Source organism: Microtus oregoni, unplaced genomic scaffold (genome assembly GCF_018167655.1).
Source record: "Microtus oregoni isolate MIOR12 unplaced genomic scaffold, Mior012 000176F_ref0000478, whole genome shotgun sequence".
Classification (NCBI taxonomy): domain Eukaryota; kingdom Metazoa; phylum Chordata; class Mammalia; order Rodentia; family Cricetidae; genus Microtus; species Microtus oregoni.
The window spans coordinates 463,809-485,409 of NW_024544833.1; the positions used below are offsets into that span (position 1 = coordinate 463,809).

The 21,601-nt window shown below is 40.9% G+C and overlaps 1 protein-coding gene and 1 pseudogene across 1 annotated transcript in view; both read right to left on the reverse strand.

The window, feature by feature from the left end:
- Nucleotides 1-1,931: 1,931 nt before the first annotated feature.
- LOC121445335 (NEDD4 family-interacting protein 1) overlaps nt 1,932-21,601 on the reverse strand; it is a 44,924-nt gene continuing 25,254 nt past the window's right edge. Inside the window, exons 3-8 of the mRNA XM_041647415.1 lie at nt 20,126-20,256; nt 19,187-19,274; nt 18,055-18,179; nt 15,010-15,076; nt 10,341-10,446; nt 1,932-2,865 (exon numbers count right to left, since the gene is read on the reverse strand). Of these exons, the coding sequence (XP_041503349.1) occupies nt 10,343-10,446; nt 15,010-15,076; nt 18,055-18,179; nt 19,187-19,274; nt 20,126-20,256 (515 nt within the window). The 3' untranslated portion in view covers nt 1,932-2,865; nt 10,341-10,342. The remainder of the gene's footprint in view (nt 2,866-10,340; nt 10,447-15,009; nt 15,077-18,054; nt 18,180-19,186; nt 19,275-20,125; nt 20,257-21,601) is intronic.
- Nucleotides 20,750-21,280, reverse strand: LOC121445336 (annotated as a pseudogene).

Genomic DNA, 21,601 nt, shown 5'->3' on the forward strand with positions numbered 1-21,601 from the left:
CTACTTCAAATGGCAATTACAGACAGAGCGTGGTGTTGATCCAAGCCAATTTATTCTAAACCTTCAGCAAGTTGTGTTTCCTTCCTATCTTCTTCCAAAGTAATTTATTAAAACCTCTACCCTTTATCTTATTTTACTGCTCTGCATGACAATTTTAATAGCTCTCTGCTGCATTTCCATATCCAGATTGTTTTCATTCAGGAATTAAGACACAAGAGGTCATAAAAATGTCTGACTGGTATAATCTGATGGAGGGGGATTTCAGAGGCTATCATCTTTAAACAAGACTACACAGCTGAGCGTGGTGGTAGACGATGCCACGAGGCTTGGGCAGGAGGGACAAGAAGTCAATGGCAGCATGGGCTCAACAGGAAGCCCCTCAAACAAAACAGAACAAGAATACACCACAATAACCAACAATCTAGTTGCGACTATTGATGTGTCAATCTAGGCAGGGTGCAGTGACACACATCTGTAAGACAGCACTCGGAAGGCAAAGGCTTGAGGGCTGATGTAAGTTCAAGGCCAACTTGGTCTACATTAGATTTCAGGCCAGCTAAAGTTACATTAGTGAGCACCTGTCTCAAAAAATAAAAAAAAATGACCGGCAGTGGCGCACGCCTTTAATCCCAGTGCTCAGGAGGCAGAGGCAGGCGGATCTCTGTGAGTTCAAGACCAGCCTGGTCTACAGAGTGAGTCCCAAGACAGCTAGGGCTGTTACACACAGAGAAACCCTGTCTCCAATAACCCAATAAACAAATAAAGTAAAATAATACAATAACAAATAACAAAGCAATTCCAGGAGGCTCTGATGTTTGTTTAGTTTCAGACAATTTAATGTTTCTATGTATTATATACTAATACCCCAAAGACTTCCTAGGTTCTTCCCAGGCAGCAGACAAATGAGCACTTTTATAACTACCATACATGCTAGTGCTGGTTTACAAGCTATTTTGAAACCTTGTGGCATATTTTTCTTTATATTTCATCTAAGTAGAATATGGTGCAAAAAAAAAAGGCTAATATGACTACCACTTGTCTTTAAATTAATACAAGTAAATAGCAATAAAAATGTGGAGGCATCAGGACCCTTTCCCGTTCATTCATTCCTGAAGTCATAGGCTGTGTTAAACAGAGGAAGGCAGTCAGTGATCCACGCAGGCTTTCTATGGTGGTGGCACCAGAAGAAAGCCGACTGCGAGTTCCACAGCAGCTTCTGCAGGCTCGCCATGCTCTTTCTACTTTGGTCTAATGTCTTTTGTAGGGGCAATGTTTGTGGGAACGTAAAGAGTGAGACATGAAAGGGGAGACTTGTATTCCAATTTGTGAGTGTACAAACATGAACTGTGTTGCAGAAGTGAAATCATTGTTGTGTTGGCCAGTTTTATGACAGCTTGACCCAAGAAGGAACCCACCTCCAGACTGGCTGTGTGCATTTTCTTAACTGACAATAGGTTTGGGAGGGCCCAGTTCACTGTGGACAGGAGGTCCTGGGAGCCATGGAAGATAAACCAGCAAGCAGCACTTTTCCATGGCCTCTGCTCCAGTTCCCTCCTGCAGGTCCCTGCCTTGAGTTCTTACCCTGACTTCCCTCAGTGGTGGACTGTGTTGTGGAACTATAAACTGAAATAAACACTTTCTTCCCCAAGCAGTTTTTTTTTTTTTTGAGACAAGGTTTCTCTGTGTAAGACTGGCTGTCCTGGAACTCAGAGATCTGACTGCCTCTGCCTCCCGAGAGTTGAGATTAAAGGCATGCATGCACCATGCCTGGCTTGGCTGTGATATATTTTTTTTCCACAGCAATAAAACCATAATTAACACACAAAGTTTTAATTTTTAGAATATATTCTGGATTACTGTATAAGATTAGAAAATGCAGTCACAGTCAAGAACTTTAAACTCCAAAATTAAACGCTGATTACAGTAAAAGGTGCTACACAAGAGACATTTATTAATGTTCTATTGTATTTACAGTTTAATATAGCAACCAAAGTGAGCTAGCACTTGGGCAGCAAGCACATCATTCTATAGTTATAACAGTTGTAAAAGCAAGGAGTACAGAATGTTAGGGATCCTCTCAAAAGTTCCAAGCTAATTCTTGGTTTCTGACCCTCTGGGATTCTAGCCCGTTTCCAGAATAATGTTTTGTATTTCATCTGAATCTGCCTTTGCCCTTTCCATTTTATACAACAACAAATGCCTTTAGAATTCCTTTATACACAGAACTACAGAATGAAAAGGTAATTTCTGAGTAGAGACTATGAAAAATTAATGCTTATGTACCAATTGAGAACATCTTTTTAACACTACAATGACTTTTGCACTATGGTTTTGCTTCCAGGTGTTCACACACAGTACAATTTAACATATTTCTAGATTAATTTGAACAGGAAATATGGACTATGTGCAGAAATGCAGTCATAACCAAAGTTTTGACTTTTGAGAAAACCCCCTTTCAAACAGCCAGCTTTATGCATAGCTTACACTAATCTGTAATTTCAAATCTGCTTTGAGATGGAGAATGAATAAAGCAAGATTGCCCCCTACTGACTACAGGGGCATGGCTCATGCTATTTAAAATGACTACAAACAATACATAAGGCATTATTAATAATACATCACAGACTTGATTGCAAGAGCTTTTTCAAACATTAACCACTAATGATTCGATGATTACAGAATTCTGCATTAACTATTAACATTTTACACCTAGGAACAAAGAGAGAGAAATGATCTTTTTCAACAGTACTTTTATTTTTTAAAGCAGGTGACTGTTCCTCCATTCTGGTGGTGATTCACTTCCTGCAGGTGCACGCGCTTCTCAAGGGACTTCATCAGTGCAGGAAGGCCTTTGCCAGAAACCATCTGCCAAAGAAGGACATTGAATAGTCAATCTCTAGTGAGCCTGCTATTTTGACTAGAAGCACATAATTTGAAGATTACTATACATGGACATCATAGTAGCCAATAAACAGTCAACTTTCAGTTCTTTTTTTTAATATTTTATTTATTTATTATGTATACAGTGTTCTGTCTGTGTGTATGCCTGCAGGCCAGAAGAGGGCACCAGACCCCATTACGGATGGTTGTGAGCCACCATATGGTTGCTGGGAATTGAACTCAGGACCTTTGGAAGAGCAGGCAATGCTCTTAACCACTGAGCCATCTCTCCAGCCCCCAACTTTCAGTTCTTAACATCAAGTGCCCCCCCACACTATAAATAACTGATACATTCTCTCTAAAGAGAGAATTTTATTTTATGTGTATGGGTGTTTTGTCTGCATGTCCATCTGTGCACCACATGTGTGCAGTGCTCTCCGAGGTCAGAAAAGGACACTGCAGTTAAAGATGGTTTTGACCACCATGTGGGTGCTGAGAATTGAACCCTGGTCCTCTGGAAGAGCAGCAAGTGCTCTTAACTGCTGAGCTAACTCTCCAGCCCCAGGATGTTTTTTCTCTAAAAAAAAAAAAAAAAAGCCGGGCGGTGGTGGCGCACGCCTTTAATCCCAGCACTCGGGAGGCAGAGGCAGGCGGATCTCTGTGAGTTCGAGGCCAGCCTGGTCTACAAGAGCTAGTTCCAGGACAGGAACCAAAAGCTACGGAGAAACCCTGTCTCGAAAAATAAAAAAAAAAAAAAAAAAAAAAAAAAGAGATCAGGAGTTTCTCACTCTTTTCTCTTCTGTTCTAAAAAAAGCACAAAATGGAAGCAGTGGTTCGTCATCCTACAGTTATTCTTCTTAGGATAGACTAAAACAGGACCATCTCCTAATCCGCCTGTTGTTAGCATTCACTTGATGATTCTGTCAGCTCTCACACAGTGAATTCCAGTGAGGATACCAATGATGTCACTCTCTCTGTAGACTGTAGCAAAGTTAAAAAGTGAGCATAGTAAACTCACCTGTCCTAGCCTACAAATATGCTGCAGAAAACTTCAAACCAATGTGTGCGGGAAGCCTGTTTTTCAGAATATATGCTGCTGCAGCCAGCACAGCCTGGATAGCTAAGATTGGTGGGGGGTGCCGGGATTGACACATGGAGGCTTTTCAAGTGGAAGAACAGCAACCTTTATTTTGCCCAGCAACCTTTTATACCTCTGTTCCTTCTGTGCAGACCCAACAGCCAGAAAGAATACAAACATCCTTGTCAATTACAGACCACGAGAAAGTTCCGCTGTCAGTCAGGGGGAGTGAGGGTAGCTGGATCACAACAATATGCAATTCCTAATCAACTTTTAAAAACTAATATGACAGGCAAGTATACTTTCTTTTTTTAAATTTTTTAAAATGTATTTAACTTTATTTTATGTGCATTGGTGTGAAGGTGTCAAATCCCTTGGAACTAGAATTACAAGCAGTTGTGAGCTGCCATGTGGTTGCTGGGAATTGAACCCAGGTCATCTGGAAGAACAGGCAGTGCCCTTAACCATTGAGCTATCTCTCCAGCACCTGAGATGTATACTTTCAAGATGATGTCTGTGTCCATGTGTGTCCCTACCCTCCTCTCCTGGGCTGGGAACTGAACTCAGAGATGTGTCACTGATCACAGTCCCAGCCCTGTACAAATACACTGGTTTAGTTCTTGTGGAGGTGGTGTGGGGAAAAACGTTGAGTAACTCCTCATTGTAACGCCCAAAGAAAGAGCACTAGGGACACACATACCAATTACTTTAACAAGTATAAGGGAACTACTTTTTGGCACCCAATGCTGCATGACAATGGATGGGATCATCTATGATATGAGTCTTTAGTGTCCCCTTTCCCATCTCTCTAGAGTGTGGTAAAAACCACACAAAACCTTGCTGTCCCTTTTGTTTTGTTTCTCCTTAGACTATATAAGCTTAAAAGGCACCAACATGCAAAGAAGATTCAAATAGTCAGGGAAACTGCCAACATCTGCCACGACTCCAGATTCATTCCTGTCTGGTAGATCACTGGTATGGATTGCTTTTCACACCAAGAAGACAAAGTGACAGACCACAACTCACCATCGACACCGGAGCACTCAGACTGGAAATGTGAGCACAAACAGAAAGAACCTATGGCTCCTGCCTGGAGGCCATTCTACAGAGGCCTAACAAACTCAAGTCATTCCCCCTTCATCAGTTTTGATGAGCAGATGAAAACCAAGAGTCAATGACCACCAAGTCCAACTGCAGGACACACTGGAATACAGGTAACTTTCCCACCAGTTAGTCCCTGCTGCTTTATAAACAGCTTTAACAGGACTCCAACCAAAAACAAACAAACACAAAAACACCCCCTAAAAAAAAAAACACAGAAGTTTGAAAAATTGGAGGAACACTAAATGGCCTCAGCAAGTTTTGTGTGTGTATATAACATACATGTGTAATAATAATTTGACAGAGCTCTGAGATGCAGGAATAGTTGGAAGGGAAGAGGTGAAGATAAAAAGACAGTATTCCTGCATGAAATTCTCAAAAAAAGTTTTTCAAGTTCAAAAGTATAAAGGGTTAATGCAGCTTTAAAAAAAAAAAAGCTGTGCAATGCACCGTGCTTCTTCCCTGTGCACTGTGCACATGCTCTGGTGTGCCACAGAGTTCTCCAGCAACAGCAGCTTGCCCTTGTATTATGTACCAAGGTGTATTCTATAAAAGCACACTTTCAGTGAAGGAAGAACATTATCACTTGAGTAATATAAAAGGTACAGGCTCTTTCTGCCACTTCCATGGCCACAACTGATATCACTACGCCCACTCATAGAGACCTCTGCTGACTTTTCTTGCAAAGAGGGAAAAGTGTTGAGTTATTTAGTTAACTATGCACTTTTTCACTTGTTTTACTGAGACATATTCAAAGCTTGCCTGTAACTCACTACCTCCTATATCTAACTCGGTATCATCCTCCTGTCTCAGTCTTCCCAGTTGTGGGACTGTGGATGGCAAGCTATCAGTGTACCATTTTCCCTAGAGCCTGAGTGAGCTGTGAAAGGGTGTTTGATTACTGCTCTACCATAGTCACAAACTCTAACTCCTGCTTCAGTTGGTTAAAGACGGCCTTTTTCTTTAAGAAACTTATGGTCCAGGTAGTGGTGGCATATACCTTTTATCTCAGCACTTGGGAGGCAGAGGCAGGTGAATATTTGAGTTTGAGGCCAGTCTGAAGTACAGAGTTCCAGGACAGCTGGCAACCAAAACCCGGTCCTCTGGAAGAGCAAGTGTTTTTAACTGCAGAGCCATTGCTCCAGCCCCCATGGGTTCAGTCTACTGGGAACACTTTATAGTTATTTTTGTTTGTCCTATATACTGGATATCCTAGAAGTCTCTCTTCCTTTTGGTTTATGTTTTTAGACAGAGTCTCTCTACAAAGCCCTGGCTGTCCTGGAACTATGTAGACCAGGCTGACCTCAAATTCAGAGACTCCCAGCACAACACAGCACAATAAGAGAAGTCTCTGTTCTAACAGCCTCTGTAAGCACCAAACTGAATCCAGAATGAAAGGTGTGTTACTTTCTACCATAGAGTTACTTCTGAAATTCTGTACCTGCGGTCTTTCTGGCACAGGTAAGCCTACAGCTAGCTTCTAATGAAGGATATCACCACGAAAGAAAGTCAGATGCAATGGAGTAATGCCATAATACTTCACATGATGGTTTTACTGTAACTTCTAACCAAATTGTCTGTCAACTAAAGAAAACAAGTGTTCTACATGTGGATCTGGACAAAGGTTTTAGTCTTTTCAATAAGCAAAGATCACTCATACCTACAGACCTAACCATTTCCCTCCTAAGAATTCTCTGAGAGCTAATTGGTAAGGAAGCAATTAAAACTAAAAGCACTGCTTTCCAATCCATCCCCTTCACCTGACGCTCTAGACTCTCTGGGCCTATTTGAGTGATTTCATACTAACCAGTACACTGACGCTAGGCAGAAAGCAAGGAACTGTTCTGGTGCCCTCAGAGGGCTCTTATTCACTGGTATTATATTTTCCTTTTTTTCTGACTACCTCTAAAGCACACTGCAGCAGCCTTGCTCAAACCAGTTCCTGACCAGCTCCCACAGCACCGGCACTGTCCTGAAGACTGGTGCTGCAAATCATAACCCGGCGGATTCATGACTTTCTTTTAAAGATTTATTTATTTATTTATTATGTATATAACATTCTGCCTGCATATATGACCGCACACCAGAAGAGGGTGCCAGATCTCATTACAGATGGTTGTGAGCCACCATATGGTTGCTGGAAATTGAACTCAGGACCTCTGGAAGAGCAGCCAGTGCTCTTAACCACTGAGCCATCTCTCCAGCCCCAGATTCATGACTTTCAATCTAGACTACTCAGAAATATCCCCCAAATTTAACAATCTCCCATCAAAATCCCAGCAAAATTCTTCAAATACCTAGAAAGAACGACACTCAACTTCATTTGGAAAAGCAAATCCAAAACAATCCTGTACAATAAAAGAACTTCTGGAGGCATCACAATCCCTGACTTCAAACTCTACTACAGAGCTTCAGTACTGAAAACAGCCTGGCACTGGCATAAGAACAGACAGGAGGACCAATGGAACTGAACAGAAGACCCGGATATCAATCTACGCATCCACAATTGAACACCTGATATTTGATAAAGAAGCAAAAAATATCAAATGGGGGGAAAAAGCATATTTAACAAGTGGTGCTGGCATAACTGGATATCCACACATAGCAAAATGAAAATAGACCCATATCTATCACCATGCACAAAACTCAAGTTCAAATGGATCAAAGACCTCAACATAAAGTCAACCACACTGAACCTTATTGAAGAGAAAGTGGGAAGTACACTTGAACACATTGGCACAGGGAACCACTTCCTAAATAGAACCCCAGCAGCACAGACACTGAGAGAAACAATTAATAAATGGGACCTCCTGAAACTGAAAAGCTTCTGTAAAGCAAAGGACATGGTCAACAAGACAAAACGACAGCCTACAAAATGGGAAAAGATCTTCACTAATCCCACATCAGACAGAGATCTGATCTCCAAAATATACAAAGAACTCAAGAAATTGGACACCAAAAGATCACATAATCCAATAAAAAAAATTGGAGTACAGGCCTAAACAGAGTCTCAACAGAGACTCTCAACAGAGGAATCTAAAATGGTTGAAAGACACTTAAGGAAATGTTCTACATCCTTAGTCATCAGAGAAATGCAAGTCAAAACAACTCTGAGATTCTATCTTCCACCTGTAAGAATGGCCAAGATCAAAAACACTGATGACAACTTATGCTGAAAAGGTTGTGGAGTAAAGGGAACACTTGTGCATTGCTGGTGGGAATGCAAACTGGTATAACCCCTTTGGATGTCAGTGTGGCGATTTCTCAAAAAATTAGGAAACAACCTTCAAGACCCAATAATACCACTTTTAGGTATATATCCAAAGGATGCTCAATCGTCCACAAGTACATATTCTCAACTATGCTCACAGCAGCTTTGTTTGCCATAGCCAAAACCTGGAAACAACCTAAATGCCCCTCGATCGAAGAATGGATAAGAAAAATGTGGTACATTTACACAATGGAGCACTACGCAGCAGAAAAAAATAACGACATCTTGAATTTTGCAGGAAAATGGATGGAGCTAGAAAACATTATTTTGAGTGAGGTAACCTAGACAAAGAAAGACAATTATCACATGTACTCACTCATAGGTGATTTTTAACCATAAAGCAAAGAAAATCAGCCTACAAACCACAATCCCAGAGAACTTAGACAATGAGGACCCTAAGAGAGACTTACATAGATATAATCTACATGGGAAGTATAAAAAGACAAGATCTCCTGAGTAAATTGGGAGCATGGAGACCTTGGGGGAGGATTGAAGGGGGGTGGTGAGAGGCAGGGAGAGGAGCAGATAAAAATGTAGAGCTCAATAAATATCAATTTAAAAAGAAAAAAAAAATAAGCCGGGCGATGGTGGCGCACGCCTTTAATCCCAGCACTTGGGAGGCAGAGGCAGGCGGATCTCTGTGAGTTCGATACCAGCCTGGTCTACAGAGCTAGTTCCAGGACAGGCTCCAAAGCCACAGAGAAACCCTGTCTCGAAAAACCAAAAAAAACCCCAAAACAAACAAACAAAAAACACACAAAAAACCAACTTTACAATCAAAGCTATAGAATAATGATTCCCATCAAAATCCCTAACACAGGAAAACAGAGTGTTAGGCAGTTCCTATTTCTTCTATATAAGAAGATGAAAAAAGTGCAAAATTCCCCAGCATACTCAAACCTTCCGTGCTTCTCCTATTCCTCCCTTTCCTTCTCAAGGAGGAATTAAACCTTGTACACTGAGCTATAAGCCCAAGCCTGTCTAATGTCCTTGTAAATGAAAAATGAAGATGATGGACAATAAGGTATTCCAGGAAATTCATAGCTATCATCACGTTCCTGCAGGGCAGTTAAGCCTGTCCCACTAGGTTACTGTGGTTAGCAGTGATGCTTTGGAGGGTACCTGTCGGTGACTTCAGCACTGTTTACAATGAGAACCCACAGCCACCCTCAAGTCGTCTCCCACATGATTCTACAACCTGAATCCTACCATCAATTAAGATTTGTGACAGCTGCTACACACGCCTTTTCTGAACCTTCAATAGGACCGATGTTTAAGGCTTTATTCTATCAAATATATAAATCCCCACAGCCCAAGGGGCAGAGAATCAAGTCCACAAAGGCAGTCTGCCTTGTCAGAGAGAAGCCTGCTATATTCTTTCTCAAGCGACCTCACCCTTCAGGTAGCTGCTGGATGAAGATGGGAGGCAGCCACTGGGGAAACTGTGAATCAAACGCGGTTCAGGACTTAGGTCTGTCCCGGGTAAAGGGAAGGTCTCTCCTTCCCTTGGATTTGAGTTTCCTCTCCCCCAGAGTGATGAAATCTGGGTATGATCCTGAAAACAGGCTGCTGGAAAGGCTCAATGACTAATTTTAAGAAATGGATGCCTTAGTGGGCTTGTCAGTAGCTCAAGGAAAAGGACCTACCCCAAACGTGCCTGCCAACTTCCCTCAGAGCATTCTCTGCAGGACATTCTGGGGCTCTGTGAGGTTGGTGATGAGGGAGGAGGCCTATGGACTCAATCACACCATCAATACCTTACTTGCACCCCTATTACTACTACGATTCTTGCCTTTATGCTGGCAAAAGATTTCTCTTCTCCGTCACCCTCATCAATAGCTTTCTGCAGACGCCACCCCTCGGATAAAAAGTGACAGGGCAAGGAGTCTGTATGTCCTCCTTACTGTTTATGTACCCGGCAGAGTCTCACTCGGAACTGAACGGGACTCTGCAATGTATCAAATGAGCACAATGCAACTAGAAAACAGCGCCCCATCCCTCCTTCAATACCTTTAATAAATAAAGAGAACTCTGGTCCTGGGGAGATTTGAGAAAGTTTCTGGCATCTTCCGAACTTTTGCGTAATTGATAAATCCTCTGAGAAACAGGAGAAAGCCTAAATAAAAAATAAAAAATAAAGTCAAGAATGAACTTCTAATTCCTACATTAAGTTCGTCCCCCAGAACCACCCCCTTGTAACAAGAACAAGTCATTTTCCTGCTGAAGCCTATTAATACAGGCTTCTCCAGGGGTTTTCCTATCACAGTGTCCACTTTTCAATGGGAAGACATAATCTCAAGTAAACACCTCTTTTGCATAGAATCTAATTGGTCTCAAAAGGTTCTGGAATCTAAAACCAAACATTTGCATGTGGAAGCCTCACTGGGAAGCCTACAGAATCTCCCTGCTGAGTCCCCAAACAGAATCCACACAATTAACATCAAAAGGAGTGATTACAAATGGGTTTTGTTGTTTTGTTTTCTGACTATGGTCTCAGTACAGAGGCTGGTCTTGAACTCCTAATTTTCCAGCCTCCATCTCTGGAGTATTCTGGGATTACAGGCACATACAACTTTACTTTTCTCCAGCTTAATTCTAATCTTTTGTTATTTCTTTTTCTGCCAACAGTACACAATACTGTCCACTAGATGTCAGCATCCACTTATGTAAACTCCAGTTTTCTACTCTTCCAGGAGGTTTGATAGTACCACGCTTAAACATTCGCCCCTGCAATGACCTTCTTCAGAGACACTCTAACAAGATTTCAATATTTTTACTGATACAATTTGCATGTTATAAAGTTCACTGTATACAATACACGAGTTTTAATGTATTTACTGACTGACTTGTACAACAACCACAATCTCACTTTTTTGTTTTTTCTTGTTTTTTTTTTTAATTTTTAAATTTTTTATATATTAGTTTTTCACCTGCAGTCTGTTTGAGGGTGTCAGATCTTAGAGTTACAAACAGTTGCGAGTTGCCATGTGAGTGCTGAGAATTGAACCCAGGTCCTCCTGAAGAGCAGTCAGTGCTCTTAACCGCAGAGCCATCTCTCCAGCCCCTTGTTTTGTTTTTCGAGACAGGATTTCTCTGTGTAACAGTCCTTCAGTTCTCCTGTAACTCTGTAGACCAGGCCGCCTCCTGAGTGCTCCCAGGCTCACGATCTAATTTCAGCATGTTTGTCATCACCTTCCCAACCCCTGGACCTTAGTTAGTAGTTGTTCAGTCACCTGCTCCCACCTTCTCTCTCCCAGCCCCAAGCAATTATTAACCTAATTTGTCTGAAGAATTTTAAAATAAACTCAGTGGTGAAAAGTTCCTCTATTCCTCTTTCTTTGATTAAAAACCAAGATATCTGTGTTGAGACTAATAATACCATTCAGTTTGATTTCAAACCAGAAATACAGCATATGCTCATATGCTTGTTCTCCTGAAATGGGAGCTCCATCACTGGAATGGAGGGACCAACAGGTGCTACTTGGGAATGCAGGTGAATTTTTGCTAAATATTTCAACTACTAAGAAAAGTTTAGCAATCCCAGCACTTGGGAGGCAGAGGCAGGCGGATCTCTGTGAGTTAGAGACCAGCCTGGTCTAGGTCTACAAGAGCTAGTTCCAGGACAGGCTCCAAAACCACAGAGAAATCCTGTCTCGAAAAACAAAACAAAAAAAAAAAAGAATATTGGGAGAAAAGATGAAAAGAACTCTTTTTTAAAAAAAATATTTCTCTTTTTTTAAAGATTTATTTATGTATTATATATACAGTGTTCTGTCTTGAACCAAAATAATAGCAACAATAATAAAAAATGGGGTAAATAAACTACTAGTGTAGGTTAACTACAGACACCAAGTTGAACGTGCTCTGAACAGATTCCTACAGAAGCTCCCAAAGAGAGGATGCAAGCACACCCGTCAAATAAAGGGTACAAACACACAAAGGCACACAAAGTCCTACCCCAGCATGTTCGTTTTGAGGGTTTTTTTTTTTTTTTTTTGGTTTTTATTTGAAACAGAATCTCTGTGTAGTCTTGGTTATCCTTGAACTCACTCTGCAGATGAGGCTGGCCTTGAATTCAGAGATCCACCTGCCTCTGCCTCCCAAGTACTGGGATTAAAGGCATGTGTCACAATGCCTCATCAAAACCCCCTTTTTGCTGTTATTACATAAATAGAACACAGCAAGAATAATCAATAATACAATATCAATCTCTCTTCCATGAAACACTAATACAGAAATCAATCCTCAAATTACATTGCCAACAACCCATGTGAAAATGTTTACTGTCTCCCCTTTGATTAGAGCTTCTAGGCCACGGAGCTCAATATCCTACCTAGCCTTTCTCTTGGAGTCCACCTTAGAGAACAAGCCAATAAATGATTGCTCCCGAGCTACTCTCATGCCACTCATTTTTACTAAACTTGTGGAACTACAGGGAGGAGGAAATTCACCCTTTTTCTCTGGAATCATTAGATTCCAGTGAGCAGGAGTAGACAATGCCTCAGTGCCTCCACTCAGGCGGGAAGCAACACGATGGACCACTTGCATTTCCTAAGTAAGATGCAGGGTCAGGAATGCACTCATCTGATTCATCTGATGGCTAAGAAAGGCAGGTCTCAACTCAAGTTCCTGCTGGGTGTAGGTGTTGGGCTAAGCAGGCAGATTCACAAGCAACAGTACACCAATAGCTTTAACAGATGATTCAAGGTGTGTAAGGCAGGAACTAGATACAGTGGTGAACACTTGGGAGGCAGAGGAAGGAAGATCAAATCAAGTTCAAGGACATCCTGATCTACACAGTGAGTGCTGGCCAGCGATAGGGTGCACAGCAAGATCTTGTCTCAAAAATAGGAGACAGTCAAATTACGAATCTGAATACCAGGCATGATGGTGTGTACATATAACACAGTACTTGAGAGGCTTAGGCAGGAAGATCAGTAGTTCAAGGTCATTCTCAGTTACACAGCAAGTTTAAGGCCAACCTGGCCAACACTGGGACTCAAAAACAACAACAACCAACCAAACAAACAAACAAAAAAATACACGCAAAGAAGGCCAGATGTAGCTGCACATTTTAATTCCAGCACTTGGGAGGCAGAGGCAGGTGGAGCTCTGAATTTAAGGCCAGCCTGGTCTACAGTTTGAGTTCCAGGGCAGCTAGGGCCACATAGACACCTTGTTTCAAAAAAAATAATAAAAACAAAAAGCAAAACAAAACCCCCAAACAAAACAAACAAACAAACAAAAAAGTCTAAAAAGGAAGGAATGATTTTTGCCATAACCAAGAGTCTTGTTACGAGTGCTGAGCTTTCAGTAGACAGAGCGATGATGTCAAAGATGTCTAGTGCTAATCGATTTTTTCTTTTTATAAACTTTAATTACGTAAGTAACTGTTTGTTGGGGTGTGTGCCTGCTCTCACAGGCAGACATGGGTGTTGGGAATCAAACTTGGGTACTCTGCAAATGCCGGAAGCAAAGACCTGTATTTTGAGATCTGTATTTTGTTTACAGCCATCTTAAGCTCACAAGTAAGATATTCACCTTTGCCGGCAAGTTCTGGTCCTAGGACATTAGCCTAGTGAGACCAGCAGGCACCAGGCTTTTAGAAAACATTAGCATTTTCCTTTGTTAGTCAACAATCACAGGCCCCCCCAGTATTTACCCATCAGCTAGGGAGGTCTCCAGGCCTGAATTCCAGCAGACCTGACACACCTCCCCTCCCCCTTGCCACTGTGCATTCAGCTTCTGAGAAATAATAAACTTGACGGCTTGATCAGAAATACTGTCTTGCCTTCATTTCTCGTGTCTCTTTTGTTCTTCCATTTCTCTTCCTCCTATAGATTTATCAGGGACCACCGTTTGCATCCGCTGGCTGGGATATGCAAAAATACTATGAACTTTTAACCACTGAGCCATCTCTCCTTTAAAGGCTACCGGGGGCTACTGCTTTGTAAACATGACAGCAGTAAAGATTGGTTTCTTTACTGAATCACACATATTTTTTTATAGATAACAAACACACATTAAAAAATTCACCCCAACGCTAATTTCATTGCTTTAATGATTTAGGAGGAAAATAATTTAAAATAAAAAATAAAATAAATCATAATCTACAGATTAATAAATAATCAGACTGCCTTCATGTGTGCATGTAACATATGTATATGTATGTAGGTGTATGTATATAATTTTAAAACTTCTTTTTAATATAAATAAAGTCTTTTTATCAAGGGTGAACTACAGAATTCTGGAAAGCCCGTAATTTCAGAAGTTATGTGCATTCATCGGTGGTCTACTGACAGGTCTAACTTAAGATGGCTCACAAATATACAGGAATTAATTCAGTTGGATACAGTACACAAATAATCAACTCAGGGCTGAGTCTGCAAACCCTCTGCAGAAATAACTCAAAAGCAGAAAAAAGCCACACTATACTGCATTAGTATGCCCCATGTATCATACATAAATGGGTTAGAAAAGCACTTCACAGACTCTTATTTTAAAGTGCATGCATTAGGAAACTATCTAATCTTTAATGAAAAAAATCTAAAAATTGTATTTTAAATTGATGGTAAATACAATACAGTGAGATGAGGCTTTATTAAAGTAATCTTAGCTGTCTACGACATTTTTTAATTCGATAATTGTTTTTCTACTTTAAAAAGTTAAAAGCACTTACCTAAAACCAAGAACACCCACCAGAGCCAGTACTGGCCATCAAAGTATCCAGGGAAATAGGTGGAAAACTGGAAAAAGCAGCAGAAGAAAAGGGCAGAGACTTTATTGCAGCCTAACAGAACAATTTCACTTATTAATTTAGGAGCACACAAAACACAACTGTCACTTAGACCACATATACATACTTTTTAAATTAATTAGTTCATTCATTCATTCATTTACTGTGCATGTTTTGCCTGTGTTGTTGTATGTGTATGACATGCATCAAGCTTGGTGCCTGAAGAATTTGGAAGAAAGCATCAGATCCTCTAGAACTGGTGTTAGAAATGGTTGTGAGACACCATGGGGTGCTGGGAATCAAACCCAAGTTCCCTGAAAGTGCAACAAGTGCTCTTAACCACTGAACAATCTACTAGCACCATAATAATTTTTAAAAATATGGTCTATTTACTTCTAATTTGAAATAGTTTACAAGAAATGAAAAATGACTTCTAATGGAAAAAAAAACTGTAAAGTTCTCTGTTCTCTTCCGACTCCTTATTTTCCAAGTGTGCACGTGCGCACACACACACAAATGGATTCTGAGGGTTTTGAGGACTGTTTGGTATATAGCTCAGGCTGGATTTAGTAACGCTTCTTCTCCTTCAGCCTCCCAAGGGCTAGGATAATACGCTTGTGCCACCATACGTAACTCTTCATTTTGTTAGAAATCTCTGGCATGGTGGTGCATGCCTTATAACCCTGGCAATACTTCACAAAGTACCCATCTAAGAATGTTTCTAGTTTCATTGTATATACTTAGCATTAGATGTGATTATTTGGTTGGCATTACTGTCTCCTTGCCAATGAAGTCCAATTTGTTCCTAACCTTGAATTTTGAACTTTGTATCAGGTACTTCATGGTAATCCTATACCTGTGCCAGGAATTGGCACAAGGCATTCTTTTGGCAAGTTAGAACTGAAGGTCTTGTAAAAGAGAAAAAGAACACAGATGGTCTCTAACAAAAGTGATTAACGTTATGACAGAACAAGACCAATATGCATTCAGTAAAACCATCTTTTTACACTTGAGTCTTTCCCCAGCTTTGTGACAGGCAGGATGAAACAAAGTCCCTCAGGATGCTGGGTGGCAGTAGTCAGCCACAGGTCTCTATCAGCTTTAAGATCACGGGATGAACCAGAATGTGCCATTGGCAGGGTAAATGCATTAAATGTATGTGAAGTTCATGCTCTCCTGTGAAGCACTGCTGTGTTTTAGTGTGATACAGAACCATCTGTCTTTAACCCCGAGGGGAGCAAGAACTACAGTACAGCTGAAATTCAGCTCTCCCTGCTAGTGCTGATTTGATCTAATGAACATCTCTGGTGGGACCTGTTTTCGTAAGGAATGAAAACTTCCCCTATTTTTTTCTGACTTGCTAAGCCATTCTGACCTTGGTTTTCATTTAGATTCCAAAGATAACTAATAATGTAAACTTAGTCTATTCTCTTGGAGGCCCTGGTGTCCAAAGTCTGAGAATAAAAGTGTGGTATTCCCTTTTTGTCCATGAGAGATAGTGTTCAAGACCCTCACAAATGCTTTAAATGGCAGACAGCTCCAAAGCTTATGCATACATACAGCCTTTCCATATATGTGGACCTTTGATAAAGTTTGATTATGAATTGAGCACAATAAAAGATTAATGATAAGTGCCATTGAACTAACAATATACTGTGATAAGTTATACAAACATGGCTCTTTAAAAAAATCTTGCTGCTATAAAGATCTTAGAAACCTCAGTATGGAATTTTTTTCTTTCTTTTTTTTTTTTTTAAAGCAACTTTTTTTTTTTTTTTTTTTAAATTAAGCATACAATGTACTGCTGGCAAGGAAGGCACCAGGTTTCATTACATTACAGATGGTTGTGAGCCACCATGTGGTTGCTGGGAATTGAACTCGGGACCTCTGAAAGAACAGCCAGTGTTCTTACCCTCTGAGCCATCTCTCCAGCCCATGGAATTTTTTTCTTTCATTATTGTGTGAAAGCTTTCACCTTTCATTAAAAGCATGTGGCTTCTCTTTGGCATATCTAAACTGCCAGCACTGCTATGACTGCAATTTGGGACTTTTAAAATAAAGATTACCAAACCACAAGCACTGTGATACCAATATGGTTTCCAAACAAGGCAAGTTTTGAACAGGATTTCAGAATTTATTGTTTTGTATGGCATGTCAATTAAAACTTACGGCTTGGGTCAGGCATAGTAGTGCATGCCTTTGATCCCAGCACTCAGAAGGTAGAGGCAGGTGGATCTGTGAGTTCTAAAAGCCAGTCTGGTCTACATAGCAAGTACCAGTCCATCCAGGGCTAAACAATGTAACACTGTCTCAAAACAAACAATGAAACAAACAAACAAACAAAAAAAACCCCTTATCAACTGTTTCTGAAAAATTCAGATTCTGACCAGAGGTAACTCAGCTAAGAAGCAGAGACACAGTAGGCTCCAGTGCATACATACTTTCTATTCCATGTGTGTGTGTTTATATGTAAAAAGCATGTGTTTGCACATGTGTGCATGCATGCCTTGGTGTCCTGGCTTTCCACTTTGTTAAAAGCAGGGTCTCCCCGTGCTACACACAGACGCTGGCTGGCTGCTCCCTTCCAGGGGTTCTTGACTTTGCCTGTCATCTCCCCATAGGAGCGCTGGTACTACTACTGAATCTGGGTTTTCCTTAAGTTTTAGGAACCCCAAATCAGGATGTTAAGAATTAACATGATGAATACCCGCCCCTCTATCACAGAAACTCCAAGTGTCCACATGCATTAGTACTTCATACATATCAAAACAACCTATAAAACAGATCATCTCCTAGATCTGAACATGAAACAAGGAGATAGGAATTACATGCAACTGATTTTAGCTCACTTTACCATGGAATCAGAACAAAAACAAACCAGATTATCCCTTTAAATATCAAGATAACAGAAAATTAAAAATCAAATATTCAAAGTCATTCTAATTACTGCCTCTTGACACAATCTATGTTCTCTGCTATGCAACTTACCCTGACAATAAGGATCCATTTAATTAGAGAAAGACCAAATCCTGAGATGGCCCCATACCTTCCCGCAGCTGAGGTGGTCAGGCAAAAAGACAAGAAGAACCCAATCCAGTTGAAGAGGAATGCCACTGTAAGAGTGGAGGGAAAAGATATGTTAACCAAGGGACAGGAGTGTTCTCTGCAGCAGCCCCTACTTATGTGGCGTTCCCTAGGATAGAAAAGATAGCCTACACTTGACAAACCATCTCCGCCTCCCCTTGATCTCCCTCAAAAGCAAGGAAAGACTTTGTGAATCTCATGCTGCATGCTCTGTGCCTACCACCAACCTGCTCCTGTCTTTGCTGCCATATAGGTTAGTGAGTAAACGAAACACTTCGGACAGGAACCTGGCACCTCACATAAGTGAGTCAAGTTACTCATCCTCCTGCTGTGTCTTCTGACAGCTCAGAGCATCACTATTTTTGCACTACATTTTTAATTTTTCACAGAGTAAATAAAATAGGTGCTCACATGTAAGTGAGGTGCATAAAAAAAGTATAAAACAGCATTAAGAAGGGGAAAGTCTGCTGGAGAGATGGCTCAGAGGTTAAGAGCACTGGCTGTTCTTCCAGAGGTCCTGAGTTCAACTCCCAGCAGCCACTTGATGGCTCACAACCATTTGAAATGAGATCTGGGGCCCTATTCTGGAATGCAGGCAGAACAGTGTATAAATAATAGCTGGGTAGTAGTGGCGCAGGCCTTTAATTCTAGTCCTCAGAGGCAGGTGGAACTCTGAGTTCGAGTCCAGCCTGTTTTAGGACTGGCTCCAAAGCTACTGAGAAACCCTGTCTTGACAAACAAAAAAAGGAAAGGAAAGGAAAGGAAAGGAAAGGAAAGGAAAGGAAGAGAAAAGGCGCAGAGTCAGATTGACTTTGATCTATCAGAAAATGAGAAGTTTACAGAACAAAATCTATCAATGCTGTTGCATTCCTACTCTGCCATCTGGGTATGAGCAGCAGCAATAACAATGGGCCCTGTAGGCCTGAAAGATGAGATTTGGCATGTGTTAACACTGTGGCATCCATAATTGCTTTAAACATACTGTCCATTCAGAGCACTTGGGTTTATAGGAAGTGACTACTACATGTATACTTACTGAAAAAAGTTAACATAAAAATCCCATCATTTCCTATCCTCAGCTGGTCAGCATCGTCAAAATCATCCCGACCCACAAAATCTTCATCCTAAATGAAGGAAAAAGAGTAAGACAGAGTTATGATGAATTATTTCTAGACAAAAGAATGACTGGCACAAAAGGTGAGATGCATAACCAAAAACCTTCCTTTTCGTGAAAGGTCTACTGTAATTGGTGCAAACATACCCCTTCACTGACTAAGTAGGCTGCTTAAGACTGCTTGGTAAGTTGGCTAAGAGACAAACTTTCCTTGTTGCTTCCTCAGTGCTGCTAAACCCAATAAAGGATTGCCTACGTCTTTCTTTTTTTGCTTTTGCTTTTCAAGACAGGGCTATCCCGAAACTCTCTTTGTATATCAGGCTAGCCTCAAACTCAAAGATATGCCTGTTTCTGCCTCCTAAGAAGCAGATGGATCTCTGTGAGTTCAAAGCCACCTTGGGCTACAAAAGACTGAACCTGTCTAAAAGAGAAACAGAGCCCATACAAAGGTAATCCCAGCACTTGGGATCACATGCCTTTAATCCCTGCACTACAGAGGTGGCGACAGGAGCTATGGCTGGGTGGGGAAGTGACAGGAACTCAGTGGAGTGTGGAGTCTGAGGTTGATGGAGAACACTACAGGATCACCCTTTTGGTCTGAAGATTTGGTAATCTCTCTAGTGGTTGGCAGTTTTGCTTTTCTGATCTTCAGGTTGAACCCCAATATCTGCTTCTGGGTTTTTATTATTCATGCTACACTGCTTGGTGCATCATTTTCAGAAGATGCCTATTATTCCAAAAGAAAATGTATATGCTTAAAATTAGCTGTAACCAAGACAATTCTAGTAACTCAATAATGGATAATGAAAATAACTCCAACTAAGCAGCACCAAAACAATATAGATCAAACAAACTGCTTACTCTTCCAGGAACCAAAGGGATTGTGGCTTCAGTCTTGGTTCTTTCAGCCTCATCATAACTGGGCAGTGTTGTAGCCACGTTATAAGAAGGGGGCTTTGGAAACCCAGTTTCATCTTTGTAGTCAAAATACGCTGCAGAAAAAAAAAGTAATAAAATCCATCTGAAGCAAAGGACATTTATTTATAAATAAATGTGACACTTGGAACAATTTTTAAGTATGTATTTAAAAACAAGATTGTCCATACCTTTATTCCTAGCACTCAGGAGGCAAAAGTGGGTGGATCTCTGTGAGTTTAAGGCCAGTCTGTTATACATTAGCAAGTTCCAATTCAGCCAAGGCTACACTGTGAGACCTTGCCTCAAAGTACATACATCCATACAAACACACATACATAAAAATAAAAACTCACTTGCTATACTTATTTCCAACTCTGAATCTAACAGGCGTTTATTCTGTGGTACTGGGGATCAAATCCCATCGAGCTGCCATCTCCAACCCTCTTTTTACCTTTTATTTTGCTAAGCTACCCTTGAACTTACAATCTGCCTGTCCCAGACTCTTTTTTTTTTCCCATCAATTGTCACACCTCTAGCAAGATCAATTTATTTTCAAGTCTTAAGTTCTAAACAATTAACAACCCATTCTGTAAAATAGAATGAAAAACTATGACCAAAAGAAGACAAACGAACATTCAGCACATTATCAAAATGAACGGCCTTTTGTTAAAGCCGCATCCTTTCTGTCAGTAGTAACCATATGGAGGCCGCTGGTTGGGGCCATACTGTCCGTACTGTTGATGGTAGTAAGGCTCTTGTCTCTGTGGATAGTTGTTACCCCATGACCGTCCGTGCCACTGATTTGATCGATTGTCACTTGGCCATCCTCGTCTGTTATCCCGACCTCTAAACTGTCTGTTATCTTACAGCCAGTTGCCTCTATTTCTCTGGTTACCGCCACCTCTGCTATTCCACTCCTCAACAATTGGAGGGGACTCAGGGGGACGTTTCAAGTATTCCTGGTACTCTTTGTCGTCTTGTGTGAATCTGTTTGCAAACATCTCTTCAAAATTTGGAATCTCTTCAGAAGTATCGCTCATCTTGAAATTCTGTACAATTTTTAAGATCCTTCCGCGGGACGCCCTGGAGGGGCCTCGGTCGTCTACCTGTCCCAGACTCTTAAGTGATCACTAGAACTGGTGATTTAAATAGTCATGGAAAACACTTAGGCTAACACTTTACACAAGCCAGGTATGGTGTGTGTGCCTGTGATCTCAGGTTCTTGGGCGATGGATGTTACAGGGTCACAGCTTGAGTTTTGCCTAGGAAACACAGCCAGATCTCCTGTCAATGGTTAAAAAGTCTTCACACATGCACTAAGATCTACACTGTAGTTTCCTCTCGTTAAAAAAAATGAAAATCAAACTTGAAAAAAGGAAAGGGCTTAATATTCATGTGTTCCTGTTTTTACTAGGTAAC